At 42.1% G+C, this 21,123-nt stretch overlaps 2 protein-coding genes across 2 annotated transcripts; one reads left to right on the top strand and one right to left on the bottom strand.

The window, feature by feature from the left end:
- Window positions 1-765: 765 nt before the first annotated feature.
- Window positions 766-16,798, bottom strand: tbl3 (transducin beta like 3). Its single transcript, XM_054758927.1, has 23 exons — window positions 16,645-16,798; window positions 16,512-16,563; window positions 16,299-16,394; window positions 16,181-16,228; window positions 15,967-16,108; window positions 15,810-15,894; window positions 15,570-15,740; window positions 14,943-15,018; window positions 14,753-14,849; window positions 14,467-14,687; window positions 14,243-14,384; window positions 11,781-11,839; window positions 11,595-11,701; window positions 11,374-11,503; window positions 9,854-10,093; window positions 9,700-9,770; window positions 7,906-8,062; window positions 7,461-7,519; window positions 5,396-5,499; window positions 5,066-5,137; window positions 4,266-4,424; window positions 3,806-3,899; window positions 766-2,336 (listed from the first exon to the last, which is right to left on the bottom strand). The coding sequence occupies exons 1-23, from the start codon at window positions 16,674-16,676 to the stop codon at window positions 1,988-1,990; spliced, it is 2,763 nt and encodes a 920-aa protein (XP_054614902.1). The 5' UTR covers window positions 16,677-16,798; the 3' UTR covers window positions 766-1,987.
- A 521-nt stretch (window positions 16,799-17,319) lies between these two features.
- On the top strand, window positions 17,320-20,772 carry rnf151 (ring finger protein 151). The gene is made up of 4 exons (XM_054758962.1): window positions 17,320-17,668; window positions 18,031-18,200; window positions 18,276-18,372; window positions 20,074-20,772. Exons 1-4 carry the CDS (start codon window positions 17,666-17,668, stop codon window positions 20,536-20,538), a joined length of 735 nt encoding a protein of 244 aa, XP_054614937.1. The 5' UTR covers window positions 17,320-17,665; the 3' UTR covers window positions 20,539-20,772.
- Window positions 20,773-21,123: the final 351 nt, after the last annotated feature.

Raw genomic sequence — 21,123 nt, 5'->3', positions numbered from 1 at the left:
TATTATTTATAACTTCACTGACAATGTGTTACAAATAGGGCTGTCAAAGATAGTTTCCTTTAAGGGCACTGCTTTTTTTTTTTTACGCGTGATTAAGTAGTAGTGGTGACTGGAGCCACCAGCCACAAGCAGGAACAAATATTGAGCAGAAATGGACAAAGAAAAGGCTATTTTGATTGGTAAATTTAGCTTGAAAGCCCTGGCAGATGGCTCTAACAACAAGACCAAAGGTATTTGTATGTATGTTGCTGTGATTGGAATTGGCCCAGACTACGTTGACTTGCCAGAGAAGCGAGAAGGTACTGAAGCACTGCTGGTAATTTTTTTTACTGTCATTTATACAGAGGTACCTGTATAGCGGGTGCGGCATGGCTCAGGTGGTAGAGTGTCTCCAAACCTTAAGGTTGCGGTTTCGATCCTCCGTCCTCCCGTGATCGTGCTGAAGATAGTGAACCCCCAGTTGCTCCTGATGCTGCGTCATCAGTGGGTAAAAGCGCTTTGAGTGCCTTGGAGGTGGAAAAGCGCTATACAAGTGAAAGACCACTAACCTTGACATACGAGTGTCCCAACTTTGAACTGCGAGCTAAAATTTGGGTGCGAGCTGCTAGTTAACGGTAGGCATAGCCCAGGACAGTTTATGTGACCATGGCTGAAAAGCTAGCAGTGCAAGCATTAGCTAGAATTAGCAGTGCACTAGCTAGTCATCAACATGACATCACATCATCATCAACACATCAGTAAAACATACGTACATTATAGCGATATAATTTATCTTATTATGTATTGTGTAAAACTATGACAGGAACAACATCAAATTTAAAGCACAAAATGAATACAGAGCCACCATCCAGCAGTATGAGCCAGGACTTGTTTTCAGAGAGGTTGTGTACTGACCAAATATGTACATAAGCACTCAGTATGGTCATCAAATCTTATCTCTTTTATGCATTCTCACATAGTGTCCCCATTTGGGACCAAATATGAGGTGAAAGAAAAAGGGTAAAAATACAGTATAGTATAGTGTGTACTGCGTGGGACACAGAAAGTGTGTTCAAGGACTGTTAAAGTGGCACAAAACACCGCTCGGATTAAACATGCAAAAACTGGGGGATTTCTAAATGAAGATTCTTTTTTGAATAAAGTAATGCCCAAATTTACATCCCTTTACATAAAATGAGAGATTCACATCCTTATAGAAAAAAAACATATTTCTAGCTGTGATTAAGTGTGATTCGTTGCAAGTTAACTATGAACAAGATGTGATTAATCTCGATTCAATATTTTAATCGATCGACAGCTCCAGTTACAAACCTTGTTGCCCGATCACATGTCAAATGCAAGAAAGTCACCGATGTGAACCACTACAGTACCAGTTGTCCCATAATCATCATTAGCATTTCCCCTGACATTTATTACGAACTTTATCATCCCACGCCAGCGGCATAAATCACATATGTGACCCACTACACAACTGTGGTCACATTCATTTCATTATTTTCAACCAACAGTGTGTCGTGACCTTTTAACACAATGCCACGGCAGGTGCATGAGGGTGAGCTATGTAAACCACTACACTATGCAATTTTAATAAAAAATGAAATGGCTATTTCCCTGATGTTTTCTTTCATGCAGCTTCCAGCCATCACCCACAGTGGAAGCAATACAAGTGATTCTCTCTGTTGAAATTTAAAAGACACCAAATCTTTTACTAAAATACATGTTTGTTTTTAATTAGAAATCACCAAGAATATACGCTTATGTTGTAATATGGCAAAGGAAAACCACGCTCTTACATCAACAGTGGTAGAGCCGGTTAATCCGGCTGAACAAAACAGTCACTCTTTGTTACCTGCTGTGGGGTGACAGCTTAAGCGCTGGCATGTTTGTGTGAATTCTTCTTCCTGCTCTCCGCATAATTTAGCGGTGTTAGCGGAAAAACCCATTCCACATGTGAATAGCCTTGGAAAAGCCAACAAGATTGTGGCAGTCAGCTTGTGAAAATGGAGCATTGTGGGGGGGAGGAAGTTGCGACACACTTCACAGCTTTCACCGTCGTTTCACGCGTCTCATCTTCATCCTCCTCAGAACTCTCCTCACTGCTCTCAGCAGGGTGGCTGCCATTTGTGGTGGCTTTCTTGGTGGCGCTCACCTCTTCATCGTCGTCATTCTCTCCCTCCTTTTCCCCGTTCTCCTCAAACGGACAATAGGGATCGTCGTCGCTTCCGCTATCGTCTGCGTCTTTGTCTTGGCCGCCGTCCTTTCCTGGGCCCTTGTCAATCATAAACACAGGCTCAGAGCCCAGTGGCGATGTGTCCATTTCTTCATGTTGGTCCATGCTGGAGAGAATGGGACAAATAGGCTCACATGTTTTTTTTACATATAAAAAAAGACCAAAAAAATCATTGTTGCCCTGGCCAAATTTTGCATTAATGTCAGGAAAATATGGTTTGTTATTGCACTTATAAAATGTTTTAATAAGTTATAATTATGCACTTTACAAAACATACACATGTAAGTATTCCTGCTAAGATACACATTAGAGTCGCACTGAGTAGCTATTATTACCTGCTCAAGGCTAGAGGCCCTTGTCACCAAAACAAGTCTCCCCAACGGCTCTGATTAACCTAGTATGCACCCTTGCACCTGATAAAGTATGTGTCTGGGCATGTGAGTCTGCCCTTCACCATCTCTGTCCCTCACAGGAAGAGAACGTCACCCCTTCCCTCGCATATGTGGCTTCCTATAGTAACTAACATTTCAGCACGACATGCAGGTTTGACTAAATCCTACCCTTGCTCCATTTCTTCCGGTGTTTGAAATATGACATATAATACTGTATTAATTTATCCACTTTCTCAATATAAGGCTACTAATGGTATCATTTTACATTTCATTAAAATGCTATACATTATGCGAAAAAAATAAACGTAACCTTTATTTAACCAGGTTAAATCTCATTGATATTAAAAATCTCTTTTACTCTAATCTCTTTTTCTGTTGACCTGGGCAAAGTGGCAGCAGCACAATATAAAACATTTAACATATTACAGACAAAAACAGTTTACATGCGCAGTACAGTTAAATAGAACATTTACAACCACCATGACTTTTACCACGTTACCAGTTACAAGGATCCTACATATATTTTGCAATCATATCTATAACACAAAATTTAAATACAATTATTGTCAGTATAATACAAATATTTTGCCATTTTCTTACCATTCAACAAAATAAAAATTAAACAAAAAAAAAATTATGGGCTTAACGATATGTTACAGAAATAGTATGTAATACTGTGAAGTTTGATAATGTCATAAGATGGTTGCAATATGTGTGTGTGTGTGTGTGTGTGTGTGTGTGTTCTCTTGGGTTCTCTGCCTCACACAGTATATACATACATATATAAAAAAAAATGTCTAACATTTTAATAAGGATATCTCACAATATGAAGCAATATTTATTTACGTGCTATTGTGTACCAAAGTAAATGCAAAGTTTTCATAAGTGTAATATTGTGCAAAAAAATAAATTAAATGGCTATATTTTCATTTTATTTATAAGAACCCAATTAAATTGTCCATGTCATCCACTTTGCTGCTATGATATGCCGTGATGCATTGTTAGTCGCATTTGTTTCTTGGTGATAGCATGTAGCATATTAGCCATATTAGCTTAATGACTGCACACCCGTCATACTGTGGTCATATAAACCTGAATTAAAATGACAAAATCTGAAATTGGCATATGTTTCTTCTGTTTTCTGCTTGTGTGGAGGTTGCAACGGCTTGATGGTATCCCTCACCTGGATGGCGCACCAGCTACTCTCATCTTCTGCCACATGTAGTTGAGGAACATGGACGCCTGCAGAAGACGGCCGATCCTCTGCATGTGTCTCTCTGTGAGGAAGATATAAATAGAGTGAATGCAATTGGGTTCTCTGCCAATCTTTTGCTGTAATTGACTACTTGCTGTGCCAAGCTCCCATTAAAAATCACGTGCCTGTTCTAGTTGTGGATAGGTAAGAGGCTTAACTGGAATGTCAACTATCCATGTGGTTGTTTACTCCAACTGCTTTTGCACTCTACTGAAATTAATGCAAGTCGAATTTCTCTTAAGTTGCTGAAGAGTTTCCGTGTGTTTTGATTGACGGCTGCAATTGTCCTTGCATTAATGGGCCAAAGTCAACGGGCAAGTCAACGGCCAAAAATGACCTGTATCCTGATTTGCAACGATCAAAACCATTCTGTGTGCAGTTGTCTGACCTGTGTAGGGTATAAGGGCCTCCAGGTGAGTGCGGGCTCCCTGGTACTGCAGCATCTCCTCAGGTGGAAGGTGCGTAAGCAGCACCCTGAGGACGGCCTGGGCATCCAGACAGTTCTTAGCATTGGTGTTCCACACCGAACAGTAACGCAGGAGTGACTCTAAACAGGGTTGACAACACGGTAGCAAGGAATTGTTATGATATGCTGTGATGTATTAACCAGCATTGGAGTATGGTCCTATACAGTATGTTTGATACCAAAGTCAAAGTTCATGTTACTAAAATTTGAACCACAATTCCACCCAAAATTATTATGTCTTTGTATGTGCAAGAGATCTACAGTACTGATGACAGCTGACTCAGATTCTGGACGTACTGTAGATGGTCAAAGGTCAAAACAGACTCGCATACTATTTGAAGTAATTTGAGTACAATACTGTTGATATGTTGATATGTTTCCAACACTATATACAGTGGTGTGAAAAAGTGTTTTCCCCCTTCCTGATTTGATATTTTTTTGCATGTTTGTCACACTTTAAGCAGTTTTTAAATAAAAATTTGTATTATTACGAGAGAAAAAAAATGCAAAAATACATGGTCCTGTGTGAAAAAGTGATTGCCCCCTAAACTTAATAACTGGTTGGGCCACCCTTAGCAGCAACAACTGCAATCAAGTGTTTGTGATAACTTACAATGAGTCCCTTACAGCCCACTCATCTTTGCAGAATTGTTGTAATTCAGCAGGGGTACCCAAACCTGCAGGTGTTCCTAAACTTTTGGAGGACAGTGTACTTTTCATACCTTTCTGATCCGGTCTAAGTTTGAGCACAGTCTTCTCCAGAAGCTCATAACTATCTTGGTCTTGACGGATTTCTGTGAGAAGCAGAATGTGAACAGAATGTACCAATGAGGTCGGATCCTATATAGAAAAACATAGAGAACATTGCTATGCAGGAACCTGTACAACCAGTGTGTTGCTAATAATGGGAATGTAGGACAGGGATGATGAAACATGCAACAGGGGAGTTATGTAACAAACAGGACGTCAGGTTTTTTTGTTTGTTTTTTTAAAACCCATGCAAAACAAACACCCCAGACAGACTCTGAATTACTTTTAATAACTTTAAGTACCTTTAATTACAGACAGCACCGTGTGCGGCTGGTCCAACGAGATGGCAAGGCCCAGAGCTTTCAGGTATTTCTTCTCATGGAGCAGGTTAGACAACTCCTGCTGCCTTCATGAAAAGGATACAGAGAGTATTTCAACTAGGACTCAAAACATTTCTTGAAACTAATACTAATAACAGACTCCACTGCAACTTGCCAACAAAGTCTCATTGTTTTATTTCACTTTAGCAAAGCTAAAGACCAGGAAGTAATCCCACCGCTGTGCATGGGGAAATCGATCTGGCATGAGAAAATGCTTCAAGTGTCACGAAAGAGTGAATTTGAGTGGAGGTATTGTCACGCTTCTCGGAAACACTCCAGTGCAAGCCTCACCTTTTACCCAGAAAAGGCCGCACTTGCCAAAATGCTCTATTTTTTTTCAAAAATATTCAATAAGTTGTTTCAACTGCAGTGATTCCCATACATTAAATTATTTGTGGTGGGCCGCCACAAATACTTTTTTCCTAAAAAAAATAGTGCACGGGTGGTGCGCTGTCGGCTCTGGTGGCATGTGGCTGGTCTGGCTTCTGGTGGGGTCCGTCGGCTGGTCTGCTGCTGGTCTCGCCTTCTCGGCTCTGGTGCTTGGCCTCCCTGCGGCTTGGGGTGCGGTGGTCCCGCTCCCTCTCCGGGGTTTGCTGCCCCGCGGGTGTCGGTTGGCGCTGTGTGGTGGTTCGCCTGGCTACTCGCCCGTTTGCTCATTTTCCCGCTTTCCTCCTCGCCGACTCCTCTGTCTGCCTTGCGGGCGGCGTCTTACCATTGGGAGGGTGTGGCCTGGTGTCTACCTGCTCCCTGGCAGTTTGCGCTCACCGCGCCTGGGTTCTGCATTGTATGTCTGGGACCCCGGGGTCCCCGGCTCCGCTGCTCCTTGGGTTACCAACGGGGGATAGGGTGAGGCTTCCGGGTGTCGGGCAGTCGACCACTGTGTGTGTGTGTGTGTGTCCGTGTGTAGGAGTGTGTATGTGCGTGCGTGTGTGTGTGTGTGTGTGTGCTTTTATTTATTTATTTTAGTTATTTATTTAGGGGGGGGCATACAGGGGTTTGCTCCATGGGGTCGGGGGTGAAGGGTGTGCCTCTTGTATCCCTGGGCGCGGCCCTGTGTCGGGAGTCGGGTGGGGGTTAGCCCGGGGCGGGCCGGGCTCCACTCCCTCGGGGTGGGGGTGGCGTTGGGAGGGGATTGGCGCTTCCGGCGTGGGCAGGCTTCTTTCCGGGTGTGTGGCCCCCGGTACTCGTCTGCCTTTGTGGGGTGTGCTCTCTCGCTGGTCTCAGGGGTTGGCTGTCCTCCGGCCCGCCGGCGCCCTGTCCTTGGCTGGTCTTCCCGCGGTGAGGGCTCTCTGGGCTGGCTCTTTGGGCACTGATCTTTGTGCTGCCTGCCCCTGTGGGCCTGGTGGCCTTCTGGCGGCGGGGGCTCGGCCTGGCTATTTGGGGCGGGGCTCTCTGGGAGGTGGAGGGCGGCCCCTTTCCTTTCATGCATTCTCAGTGACAATTACACGCCCACAAATTCTTGCACCTTTATATCTATGAAGTCTTCCCCACATACAGAGATACCTGTACATATGCACACTCACAGTACATACGTACTTCCCCACATTACTCACTGAGTTAACCAGGGTGTTATTATGTTGTTGGTTTTATTACAGCGACGGTGATATCAGCAGTATGACTATAGTTTTTTTTACAATGAGGTGCATTACAGTAATTATCATTCTGTTCACTATCATAGATAATCATTTCATTACTACAATTATGTGTGACTGTTTCAATGCAGTACTGTCATTGTGATCACTATCATAGTTCATCATTTATTTCATGACTGCTATTATGTGTGATTGTCTCAATGCAGCATTGTCATTGTGGTTGTTGATATTATTTTGTCATTTGTCCTTATGTCGTTGTTCGTCTTTATAGTCGTCACAGACATTTATTTGCTGATGTACAGTAGTTCCAAACAACTTCAACCAGCGTCACAAACAGATGATTCGACTTTGGAGATTCAACTCTATTATAAAAAAAAAAAGAAAGATAAACTTACTTCATTATCTGATCCTCCTGCTTGGCCTGCTCCTCTGCCAGCTCTGCTTCTGTCACATCCTGGTGGTGGACACAAGGTTGATGCTTACCCATATTAGTTTGTCTTTTGTTAGTGAGTTTAGTGGATTACCCAAAAATGGCATCTCTGATTTCCACAAAAGGTGGTGAACCCATTACATTTTGGTGAATTTGGTGGCTATATATAGGAAGTCATTTTCTCTCATTGCCTAATGTGCTGGACCTGTCAGTGATCTCATTCACAACCTATGTGCAATGCCACATATCGAAGAGAACCGACATCTTGCACAATAGGAATAAACCACCTCAAATCAAGACAGTTACTAATGCATTTTGTGGTATGAATTCATTGCAACTTCTGAGCTACCTTTTGTCCCCCTACATTAAAAAAATTTAAATAAAAGAAGACATCCAACTCCATTACTCACCATCCACACAGTGATGTTGGAGTCGGCTGACCCGGTTACCAGCTTGTCGTCTTTGTGGCTGCCGTGGAGACCCCACACTTTGTCCTGGTGGGCATCGAAGGTCTTCACGCACTCGTTGGTCTTGATGGTCCATAGTTTTACCAAACCATCTGAGCCACTATGGAGAAGGGAGTGGTTGAGGGGATTATGTATTATATCGTGAAAGAGAGTACAGTAGAGCCCCACTTTCAACGGGAGTTACATTCCAGGGCTACCAGTAAATGGTGAAAATCCGTGACGAAATTATCTGCCCATGAAAAAGTCTATTTTTGACACACGGCTCACTCCTACCCCTCCAAACCTTCCTGCTAGCTTTATGTTGGATCAACATTTGCAATAAAACTCTGTGCTGCTATACAAGCTGTACACTGACTACTCTAAAGTATATCCAAATGTTCTTTTTCTAGTATTAGCGGTTGAGAAGGTACATAGATGGATTAAACTGTGACAAGATTTTTCGAGAAAAGCCGTGAGAAGTGAAAGTCGTGAGAACAGGGCAGTCAGAAGCCAATCAGACTGTGAACTATGGCATTGGCACTATGAATGAAAACAGTAATATGGAAGTGGCAGTGTGCAAGGCATTATTGGAAGCATACATTAAGTGATTTAGGCACACCTGGCAATCCAACCTACCTCGTGTTCACAGTGTCAACGAGTGACGTTTGGCTATTCCCCCCCCCATCGGAGTTAAAACAGCTGCTTGCTACTTGTTGATGTCCAAGCAAAAGCTGTAGTCATTCTACATTTGATCACCTTTACTTAAAGATTTGTCAGATCAACCCACATACATGCTCGGACTTGTCTGCACCCTTAATTACCGAGTGGTTCTGTTGACGCTCATTGCACTTTCAAGTACCAGCGATCACCGGTTCCGTGTCATAACACATCCCGTACATCAGGGGTGTCAAACTCGTGCCATGGAGGGCCGAGACGTTGCATGTTTTCTTACCAGCCAGTTACCAAAGCAGGTAATTTTAGTTAACAGCACCTTCAATTTAAGGGAAGGAGCTCATCAATTAAATCACCTGCTGGAGAAACTGGATGGAGGTAAAACCTGCAGTGTCTCGGCCCTCCATGGCACGAGTTTGACATCCCTGCCGTACATAGAACAATCGACAATATATCGACATGGTCGCTATATTTAGCAAGTAGGGGTGCGCATTGTTAGCGTTTCTGGCATCATGCATTTATTCGGCAAAGGTGAAGCATCCGCCAAGCAGGCATGTGGGAGTAGAGCCCAACCCCCATAACGCTGAACGTCTTAAAGTTGTTAAAAAAACTAACAAAAAAAACCCATCCATTATGCAACCCAGACCCTGACCAACACAGGCAAAACACACATGGGTGTCCAAAGTGTGGCACAGGGGCCATCTGTGGAACGTGGCTCACTGCAGAAATAAAATAAACAAAAAACCAGCAAAAGTGGAAAAGTAGAGCAAGAAGGCATAATACTAGAAAAATGCTAACATTTTGATGCGAATAATTAATAAATAACAGTGGTTAATTTGGTCTCAAAAAATGTTGACAATATCTTTGAGAGCCAATTTGTTGAACAATAAACATTTCAAAATGCACCTGCGTTGTTTTTTACTTTGCTTGTCCAGTCATATTTTAACTTTTCCTAAAATGAATGTTAATGTTAGTAAATGTGAGTAAACTCCTCACTCGTGACACCCCTAGTGATGAGTTACTGTATCCATGGCGGAGATACTGTATCCATGTACATTACATGGAAGAGGAAGGCGGCGGAGTTACCTGCTAAGCAGCTGAGTGCCTCGGCTCACAAAGATGACCTTCAACACGGATGCGTCGTGCCCCTCAAACGTCTAAATAAGATAGCAGAATATCGTTTTTGATGTTAAATAATGTGTCAGAATCCAGCAAGATGGTCGTTGGTTAGCATCTCCACCTTGAGGCAGCTAAAGTCCTGAAGGCCCCACAGCTTGCTGGTGCCGTCTGCGGAGGAGGTAGCCAGCACCTGGTCGACGGGTGAGAAACAGACGGCCCAAACGCCTCGCCGGTGGCCCCGAAACACCCCAAGTAGGCCGATGCTGCCCTCACCCGCCAAGGACCACAGCTTGGCTGTGCGGTCTTGTGAGCCGGATGCCAGCAGCTTGTCGTTGGGTGAAACGGCAACGCTGTTGACATCCTGGAGTAAGAAACACAATGTTAAATCCTCTTATGTTAAATGTGAATCACACTTTTAATTGCTGCTTTAATGCCATTTATAAAAAGAGATATTGCAGTCTGGCCCAGGGGATATCGCATATTCTAAACATAAAAATAAAAATATAATACAACTATTTGCTTTGTCACCAACACTAACCCAGCATCCGTCAACATCTCAGTAGAAAAATGTCAACAGCCATGATGTATGTATACATATTGAGGAATGTCACCAGACAACATCAGAGAGGTGTGTTTCTATTTTATTTTCCATTCTTTAACAGACGGGGGGGGGGGGGGGGGGGGGGGGGGGGGGGGGGGGGGGGGGGCAACATGTATGAATTTGTTGTACTCGGCATGCAATTTGACTCTTGAATACGCTTTTATGCTTCACTGCTCTCCATTTTGTTGCATTTCGGTGGTTTCAGTTTTGAGTTCAGTCTGTAGAGTACAGACAAATAAATAGATATGATCAGGTTCTCAATACTATTTCAAATGGGAGGGACGCGAAAACATTTCTGTCATGACAGATAATTGTGAACCACTGCCTTAAAGCGCAAATCAAAAACGGGTAGATCAGCCTTTATGTTAGCACATTACACTGACCTCTAATGTTGAAGGCGGTGTACTGCACCTCCTTGCATCAAATTTGCCTTGGTATCAGTTTCATTTAGAGATATCGCATTGATTAAATTTACACATAAATTAAAAAAAACAAACTACATGACTCTTTTTTTATCCCCTTAAAAATTAACCTCATTAAAAAAAAAATTATATTCTTTGTATTTCATCATACTTTAACTGTTTTTGGAGTTTAACAAAAACGAAGATGAAAAGTCACTTCTGCTTTACTTCATTTGCTGACCTATTTCAGTGTGTTTTTAGTGATTAAACTTTCAGCTGGCGGAAACATCTTAAACCAGTTTGGTGAAGTAGTTGTATTTTAATTGTGTTTAGTTTTGAATATTTTAACTCTGATCCATGTTGTGAATACACAGCACAACGGCTGCTACCAATAATATAGTTTATTTTTATTTTTATTAATTTCATGTAGTTTTGTTTTCAATGTATTGGTTTTGTTTTGAATGAACAAACTACAGAGTGATACCGCCCACATGCCATGTCTTATTATGCTTGGGTTGTGCACTAAAATGTTTGGACCTAAATTTAACCATGCACCTCCTCCTGAGGACATGGCTGTGTGTGTTATCATCTGTAATTGTGTGTGTCTATTTCCTGTACTGCTACTGTGTTCATGTGTACCTTATCATGCGCTTTCTCTGTGACACGTGCAGTCAGCTGATGGACATCTGTTGCAGACAAGTCTGCAGGGAGATCCCACACCTTTACAGTGCAGTCCTGACTGCCAGACACTATGAAAGATGCTTTCATCCTGCACACATACGTAGCATCTTTAATGTCAAATAGACATTTTTTTTCCTGCTATAAAAAAAGTGTCCATGCAGGGGATGCATGTGTGTTACCTGGAACAGGTGATGGAGCCCACTGCATTAGTGTGGCTGGAACCGTGTGCCACACAGTGGACGTGGCCGCTATCACCGTCCATGTGCCACACACGCACTGATCTGTCCTGTGGACAAACATATGACAGCCACTGTGTGTATGACGTGCTCTAAAGAAGACGGAGAAAAGATGTGGTGTGCGCTCACCTTTGCACAGCTTGCAAAAGCAAAGCCTTTTTTAAACACATCCAATGAGAGGATTGTATCTGTGTGAGGGGATAAGGGCAAGAAATGAGTCATGCGTCAAAAGAAGGATAACATTGATTCATACTGCTCATTCAGTTGTCATCACAGCATTGTCTTCATTCTTATGACCTCCATTGCATAAAATATATTGGCTGTGTTTCAATGAAGGGGTTACTCCCCAGTAGAGCCTGAACGATTTACGGCGGGCCGATTATGACATATCACCGATTAATCAGTATTGGTGAAAATGTAACCAATATATTAACTTTGTTTTTGCTGCGCAGAGATTTTGTCGCTCCCTTCCTGTGTGTCTCTATGTGCTGCTCCCTGCCCGAGTACCTGGCCCCGGCCCCTTCACACACCAAGCAGCTGCAGGAGACGACCAATGGAGGAAGAAACTGCATTTTTTTTACACCATGGGAAGCTGTGACATTGTAAAACAATATAACACTACACTTCAGCGACATGCTGTCAGGGCCCGTCAAGGACAACATTGTAGTTTTTTTTCCACGCAAGTTTTTGCGAGCGTATTACGGTGTTTTACGTTGTGCAAGCTGCATCTCTGTGAGATAAACAAAGATAGATGCAACTGTCAATTCAGATGTCCACCATTATCAAAGACTATTATGCAGGGTTTTAAAGCGAAATAAAGATATATGCAAATGTGCACCAGTGGGTCATACATTCACAAGTTAATGTCTTCATTAAAATCACTTTGAAAATGCTCCAAGTAATGTATTTAGTTAATATACTGCATGTTTTGAAAGCAGCTACATTGTTACATAAAATGTAGTTTAGTCCCTTATTAAGTCTTGTAATGTGATGCATGTTTTGATTAATTCTTATTTTGTTTGTAGTCAACCTTTTAAGGTTGGCTTCAACATTTGTTTTTGAGCTATTTCCAAATACTCAGTGGCTGCAGATGGAACTTTTCAATAGCAAGTAAATATGACTAATTGATATTGGTAAGATGTTTGTGAATAAGCCTTTTATAAACACATAATGTGTTTATGGCAAGAGTAAGGTGTGGAGGCGTTACGTTGGATGCAACAGGTGCAGTGTGCAAGTTAGCCAGGGCTCCAGCACCAGCAACGCAAAGAACACTACAAGTTTGTGGCAACACCTAAAAAAGTAAATCTCAAAGAGGCATGTCCTCATGTTGACAGTGTTACTAATTAAAGTTCCTTATTTTAATTTAGTAGTGTTCTGCTTCTTTGTGTTGAATCGTATTTTGGGTATTGTAAAAATTGATGTTCATGTACTTTTTATATACTGTATCTATCAATGCTCTTATTTCATATATCGGTTATTGGTCAATATATCAGATATCAGCCGACATATCGGGATCGGCCCCAAAAATCCCATATCGGTCGGGCTCTACTCCCCAGCCTTCGTAGTCTAGACGTTTGGGAGGCACACCAGGCTTGTTAAATGACATTTCCTGGTTACGTCACATGTTTTCATCCTTATCGTTACTGTCATTACTAATAAATAAACCTACCGGTAACAGGATAAGTAACATAGCTAGCATATCCCCTGCAATAGACCTACTCTGCTTGACGGGACAAAAGCTGGTACGAGAAGGTACTGTTTCGTTAATCTGTTCTGCCGGTGTCAATACCATATGGGTGACATAAACCAGTGCTGGTGGAGTGGATGATGTGCAGGAAAAAAAAAACAACCTTGTCCTCCAGTCTCCACTTCACTGCAGAGGCCTGTTTTCTTGCTGCCTTCAGTCTACTCTTGAAAAAAAAAATGTATCTCCTTACTGTGGTCAAAAGACACATGCTGAAATGTAAGCACAGGAGACACTCGCTGTCCTCCATTGTGGAAGTGGCTTGAAAACCAACCCACCCAGATTCAAGAAAAATTGGCATTAAAGTATATTTTAAAAATGTATGTTGCCATATTGTAATATTTTTCAGCATTAAGCATTGATGCAGCTAAAAATACGGGACATGGTCACACGCGAAGGATAGTGCCAGTAACAGAAGACGACATTTAAAGGCAAATCAGGGCAGCCTTTGCATGATGTGGTGAAGCCTTACAATTCAGCCTCTGTGCAGAAAAAAAATATACACCGTAGTTTCTTCCTTCCTACACTTCCGTAGTCCGCCACTAAATAATGGACTTACAAGCTCAAGTATGATATTATGGATAAATAAAATCAACAATGTCATGACATGGCCTCATAACACTTATGAATCATGTAACAAGATTAATATGATGTCATTACCTATACTACTCACAGCCCCTAAAAATAAATTTCAACGGTAAATGGGGATTGCTGTGATATGTGATGCTTTTTAAAATTGAGCCTTGAACACAATAGAAATTCGAGTGGATGCTCCTCAAATGTACTGTAGGTCACATTGTTACTGTATTAACTTCAGACACACACCTCTCATCTGCTGGCCACTCACCCGTGTGTCCATAGAGGATCTGGCAGCTGTTAGTGAGTAGCTCAAAGACTTTCAGCTGGCAGCTGTTGGTCGCTACCACAATGTGGCTGTCGTTTTTACCCAAGAATTTTACATCCAGCACCTCGTCATTGTAGCCCACAAACTGCAAAGGGGCGGGGGAAAGACTTATATTGTGTAAGGGAAGCTAATGTTGTGTCTGATGAGCAATCTCCCTGTGTCCTTACCTGTTGCTGTGTGCTGAGAGCAGGTAGCTGGTAGAGCACTATGTTGTGCTCTGCAGTAACTGTGGCCAGCCTGGCAGAGGCGGGCATGTCGAGCAGGTACGTCAGACCACGGGGGTCGTCGTCCTTCTCCTCCTCATCTTCAGAGGGCGGGCTGAGGGTGGAGTGCAGTGGCTGGACGTAGACGCAGCGGCCCGTGCTGGCTTCCCACACTCTCAACACCCCTTCATGGGAAAAGGGGAAAGACTTATGCACTCTGAAGAGCGTTATGATAGAATCAAAGCTGTACCTTTGCTGCCAGCTGTGATGAAATGCAGGTCTTTTGTCTTGACTCCAATTTGAGAGAGGTCTGTTTTTGTGGGGAGGATCAAAACACCCTCCACAGCCTGCACACAAAGACAACTCGTACTGCATCAAATGCACTGTAGATTGTCAGAGATGTATAAATCGCATTTAAAGCACTCAAGTTTCCACCATACCTCATAAACAGGTACAGTTCTCTTCACTGTCTGACTCTTCAGGTTCCACACTGTGCAGATCTTATCTCTGCCAGAACTGCAATAAAACATTGGGAAAACACAAAAAACAGACGTGAGCGACATTGGAAAGACAGGTGTCAAAGTCAAGATACGGTCCGCCATGTTGTTTTTGTGGCCTGTAAAAGCCTGGAAATAATGCACATGTCAGTTTTGACAGAAAATGTATACTGTATGCACCTGGGTTTTTTGTTGTTGTGGTGGCTTGGGTGGAATCACCCTCATTCCACCCAAACGACAAAGGTCTCACGCCACTGCATCTTAACGACTGTCGTTTTGCACCACAAATGAGTGAAACCCATCTTGGTTGGAGCATGCCTCAACCTGAGAGAATAAATGCTTGGATCTTGCACCATCCCTTTAGATTAGACCTGTCCTATCTAGTCTTGGAGCATGAACTAATGAAGCTTGCTTGGATGAGAGGCAAGACATCTTCTAAGACAACCTAAACAGTCCAGTTACACACACATCTCAGACAAAGCTGTGGCCCTCTCTGTAATGTGGCCCCTGGTGAAAACAGGTTGACGTCCCCTTTATAAAGCAAGCAGAACACTCTTAAAAAGTGTGTACCTGATCATTGTGTCACCATCGGGGCTGAAGCTGAGAGACGTAACGGCACTGTAGTGGCTCTGAAGCACACACACACACTTGCTTGTACGCAGATCCCACAGACGGATGCCGCAGTCCAGGGAGGACGAGAAGAGCTGCAGCCGGTCGATGTCAGGGTGGAAGTGGACCAGGCTGCACACATAAGGTTGATGTTTGTTTTTTAATGCTTGATAAAATAATAAAAGTTTTATTCTCACTTACTGTACAACCCCAGATGATCCTTTAAGGTTGTGGGTGCAGTACTGCTTGACAATATCCCAAAGTTTGATCGTACCATCACAACCACCTAAACGCAGGACAAACTGTGTCTTTTTGGAGCAGCAAATGAACAATTTTTATTGTTGATGCTTTGGCCGACCTGTGGCTAAGAGAGTGGAGGTGGAGTCAAAAGTCATGCTGGCTATGGGAACAGTGTGGATGGCTTTCCAGGAGCGCGTGCATTGCGCTTTCCTCCAGTCCCACTGCTTCAACAGAAGAGCTCTGCTGGCTGTTACGAGAATCTGCGGAAAGCCAAGATTGAACACCGCATTCTTTGTGTCACAGAAAATATACACAAAACGCACAACTAATACCTCATCATCGCAGCTAAGTGCAAACGATGTGATGTCCTCTTGATCATCCTGCAGTCAAGACATACATTTTTGATGTCAAACCAAGTGCTGTCGTTGTCAGGATGTATTTTAGCCTTACATGCTCAACACTGTGGATTATCTTCCCGGTGCTGATCTCCAGAACATTGACACGGGATCCACATGTGCAAAAGATGTATTTTTCATCTTTGCTGATCTGTTACACAAAAATCAAAAGGGTAAGAAGCAGATTTGACACGCTACAAAGTCATGAGTCCTATGGATATCATTCCTTCCAGTGGTGGCAATCAAGTTGTTGAATAAGCAACTTTACCTGCACTTTTCCTCCTTTGTAGAAAGGCTCAATCTTACTAGAAACAGCGTAACTGTGATAGATGACAAAACAAAACATGAGTGAGACGTTGCTACAACAAGCTGAGCTTGAGTGCACAGGAACACAAACTTACTTTGTTTTGAAGTTGAAGTTGATATTCGCCATTATTCGGGTAACACAAATCCAAACCGATTATAGTTAGGCGACTCCGATAGACAAATTGTCCCAAGTCCTCAGTTTACACGTTAGCTACAGTCGACACACGCATCTCACCCGCATGTTGATAGGAAAAGTCGCAAGGATAGTACGTCATGTAAGGGGGCGCTGCTGATTGGTCAAATGGAATTTGCTGTCGCGATGACAACGACGACACGACCAAATTGTTTAATTTTTATCCATATGCACTCCCTTCCGTTACATGGTCACAGTAGTACAGATTAATAACATATTTAATGATATATTTAGCAACTTTAGTACATTTTATATACCGTATGCTACAATAATTATTTACTCTACTTTGAGAGATAGACGAAAGAAGAGTGAATAAACAACAAACATGCGTGATTAAAATATAATTCAGCGCCAGATATAATGCTATTTTGTAAAGGTGAATTTGGCTTGTTTTCTGTGCGTTTCTTCCGACTTTGTATATCTGCGTTTCAGTGCAGAAGATTCCAGATGTTTTTTTTCCAATAGGAGTCATAAAATTCCGATTTCCGAGTATAACTTAAACGCATCATTGTGTGCTCCGCAGCCGTTGCTTCACCTGTCAATTGACTATAGCCCAACTGACTTTAACCTAAGTAGAAGTAGTAGAAGTAGTTTACCAGATAAAATCCCATTAATATAATTTGGTGTCTTATCAACTCGGGAGCTCTCTGGCTCACAATAATAGACGTACAAAGTTTGCTTGCTGCTAGAACAGCAAGGAAGGGACTCTCACCAACAATGGGGGCGGCCATTTTTATTGTTGGCATTTGTTTACATTGCGCTCACATGGTTTCCTCTCTCACGTTTTGTCGGGAATGTTCACGTATGAGTGTTTTGTAATGATAACACGGGTGTGTGTGTGCTCTGTGAGATGTCAATGGGCCGATAGGGCGTGAAGCTGCTGTGAGAGGGAATGGAAACACAACAAAGTATAGGGGAACAAAATGGTGAGTATATAGGACTGTTATTTTTCTTTTTTTAAGCTAGTGTTTCTTTGATGACAATGTGCTCATATGCTGATAATCAACATTTATTCCCTAAATATGTCGTTTATTCTGTGGGTTTTGTCAGTTTCATGAGTAATTGTGAGTCAACTAAAGACAACCATTCACTTTTTGCTACACATACACAAGAGAACAGTATGGGGGTTGACAGCCATATGACTTTCAAAAACAATTTAATTGCCTTTATGTTGAAAACACTGTGGATAGGTGGATAGGTGTTGTTTCCACATTATCGTCCATTAACAATTTTAATGACGATGAATGAATGAATGAATGAATGATGACTGTCTCTTCTCAATACATAGGCGGACGCAGAGGTGTCATCCCAAAGTGGAGGCTATGATGTGGAGCTGTTTGTGGACACACCAGACTACGATCTCATCTGCACCATATGCCAGGGAGTGCTGCGTTGTCCTGTCAGAGCAGCGTGCCACCACATTTTCTGCAAGAAGTGCATTTTACAGTGGCTCAAGAGGTAAAAACAAACAAAAAAACAGCACAACATGGACATACGTAAACCATTAAATCAATGTTGTTTATTCTTTGTTAGGCAGGAGACTTGCCCTTGCTGCAGAAAGCCAATTAACGCATGCATGATCTTTGTCATGTTCAAATTGAGCAAGTCAATCGGACGCATGAAGATAAAGGTATTTCATATGTTCAGTCAATATTATGCATGTTAATACGGCATACATTGCCCATATTATTATTATTTACTCAGCGGATATGACAGTATCTTACAAATGTTTGTACACACCTCATATTTCAGCAAGTATTTCATTAGAATCTTCTCAAGGGACAATACTATAAAAATGAAACTTGGCTATACAGTACAGTGGTGTGAAAAAGTGTTTGCCCCCTTCCTGATTTGTTATTTTTTTCCGTGTTTGTCACACTTAAATGTTTCAGATCATCAAACAAATTGAAATATTAGTCAATGGCATCACAACTGAACACAAAATGCAGTTTTTAAATGAAAGTTTTTATTATTAAGGGAGAAAACAATCCAAACGTATATGGTCCTGTGCGAAAAAATGAATGCCCCTCCCACCCCCCGTGTTCTGACGAGACAAAAGTTCAACTTTTGGGAAGGTGTGTGTCCCGTTACATCTGGTGTAAAAGTAACGCCGCATTTCAGAAAAAGAACATATCAACAGTAAAATATGGTGGTGGTAGTGTGATGGTATGGGGCTGTTTTGGTGCTTCAGGACCTGGAAGACTTGCTGTGATAAATGGAAGCATGAATTCTGCTGTGTACCAAAAAATCCTGAAGGAGAATGACCGGCCATCTGTTTGTGACCTCAAGCTGAAACCAACTTGGGTTCTGCGGCAGAACAATGATCCAAAACACACCAGCAAGTCCACTTCTGAATGGCTGAAGAAAAACAAAAGACTTTGGAGTGGCCTCGTCAAAGTCCTGACCTGAATCCTATTGACATGCCGTGGCATGACCTTAAAAAGGCGCTTCATGCTGGAAAACCCTCCAATGTGGCTGAATTACAACAATTCTGCAAAGATGAGTGGGCCAAAATTCCTCCAAAGCGCTGTAAGAGACTCATTGCAAGTTATCACAAACGCTTGATTGCAGTTGTTGCTGCTAAGGGCGAACCAACCAGTTATTAGTTTTAGAGGGATTAACTTTTTCACAGAGGGCCGTGTAGGTTTGGACTTTTTTCTCCCTTAATAACAAAAAGGTTCATTTAAAAACTGCATTTTGTGTTCGGTTGTGTTGTCATTGACTAATTTGATGAACTGAAACATTAAAAAAAAATAAGGAAGGAAAATACAGGGCAAACACTCTTTGACACCACTGTACGGTGTACAGCTTGTGTAGCAGTACAGATTTACCACACACTGAAAATGACACAGAAATTATAATTTAAAATAATTGCTTTCCAAGCTGTACATTGATTACTGAGGCATGTACTCACTTATGTTAGATCCTATAGGTCAGTACTGTTTCTGCTGCCACATAAAAGGTTTTCTTCACATCACTTTTACTTGAAATGTCTACATAGGGCAAAAGTTGCATGTTTTTGTTCAATTTTGATAAAGTTATTAGATTTTTTGCACTTTTCTTGCACTTTTGCACTTTAATATGAGTAGCAGGTGACAGTAGTGCGCTTTAGTAGCAGAGCTAGGAGTGAGGTTACAATGTAAGCACCGCCTTTCTCTTCAAATAATGTCTCAGTGGCTGGATATAGATTATAGGATATATAGATTATGGTGGATGCACCTTTAACGATCTGTTTGTTGCACATTTATTTGATTGTTGAGCATTCTCTTTCATTAAATATGCATTAAAGTGTAAATGTACTGTTAAGTTAGGTGTGTGTGCTCTTTTACAGTGTAAGAATGAGATCCGTGGTTGTGCAGTGACATTCCCCCTGTCAGAGCAGTACTGCCACAGCATGAGCTGCTTGTACGAGCTCATCCCGTGCCCGTACCAAGGCTGTCGCGCTCAGCTCCTCCGCCGCGACCTAGACGCCCACTCGCGTCACTGCGAGCATTGGCGCCAGCCCTGCCACATGGGCTGCGGCACCGTGCTCTCCCACCGCACTCGGGCTCAGCACAACTGCTACATGCAGCTGAAGCAGCAGTATGAGGCCAGGCGCAGGAACCACGGGGCCATCGCCGCCGCTCTGCAGAGGAAGATGAGGAAGATGCAGAACACAATGACCCACATGAAGCGGCAGATAGGGTTGATATGTGAGAGCCTGGAGGTGATGGATGACCTAAACAAGGTGGAAGAGGACCTGGGTGAGGGCAGCTCCAGCTCCACTGGGACGTCTAGCAGCGACAGCAACACCTGAGAGAAGAATCCAGGCCGCTGTATTTGTACATGTGTTCATTTCATTGATGTTGTGTGTTGGGAAATGCAGGTATCCTCACATTAAATGGAGTGATTGTGCTGTTTTACATATTTATATTGTAAATATAATATATATAATAAATTACAAATGGATTGGTTTATCTTAATTTTTGGGCTAACAGAATTAGTCAAAAAAATGTCACCTGATTGACAGTGAATTAAGCCTTGCAGGGAAAGGTGCATAATTGACTTAAATATTAGGAATATTATAATAATAATAATACTATTTTAGTATTAATTTTAATTAAATAATAAATAAAATTTCAGAATTTCAATCATTTTTTTGCCTAATGTGAATATTTTTATTTTAATAGCATTTTCCACCAGCTATTTCAAAATAATATATTAAAGACAAAAATATTTGTATAAATTAATGTCAAAAACAATACAAAAAATGCATATTTATTAATTATAAATTAATTTGATTAAGTACTATTACAGATTCTCATAATGAATTAATAACTTGCATACGAGTAAAATGTGTGTTTTGGAGCGTCTGTGTAGTAAAAAGCAGCCATTAGGGGGC

This window comes from Dunckerocampus dactyliophorus, chromosome 18 (genome assembly GCF_027744805.1).
Source record: "Dunckerocampus dactyliophorus isolate RoL2022-P2 chromosome 18, RoL_Ddac_1.1, whole genome shotgun sequence".
Classification (NCBI taxonomy): Eukaryota; Metazoa; Chordata; class Actinopteri; order Syngnathiformes; family Syngnathidae; genus Dunckerocampus; species Dunckerocampus dactyliophorus.
Note: the sequence above shows the minus strand (reverse complement) of the source record. Positions and strands in the feature narration are given on the sequence as shown.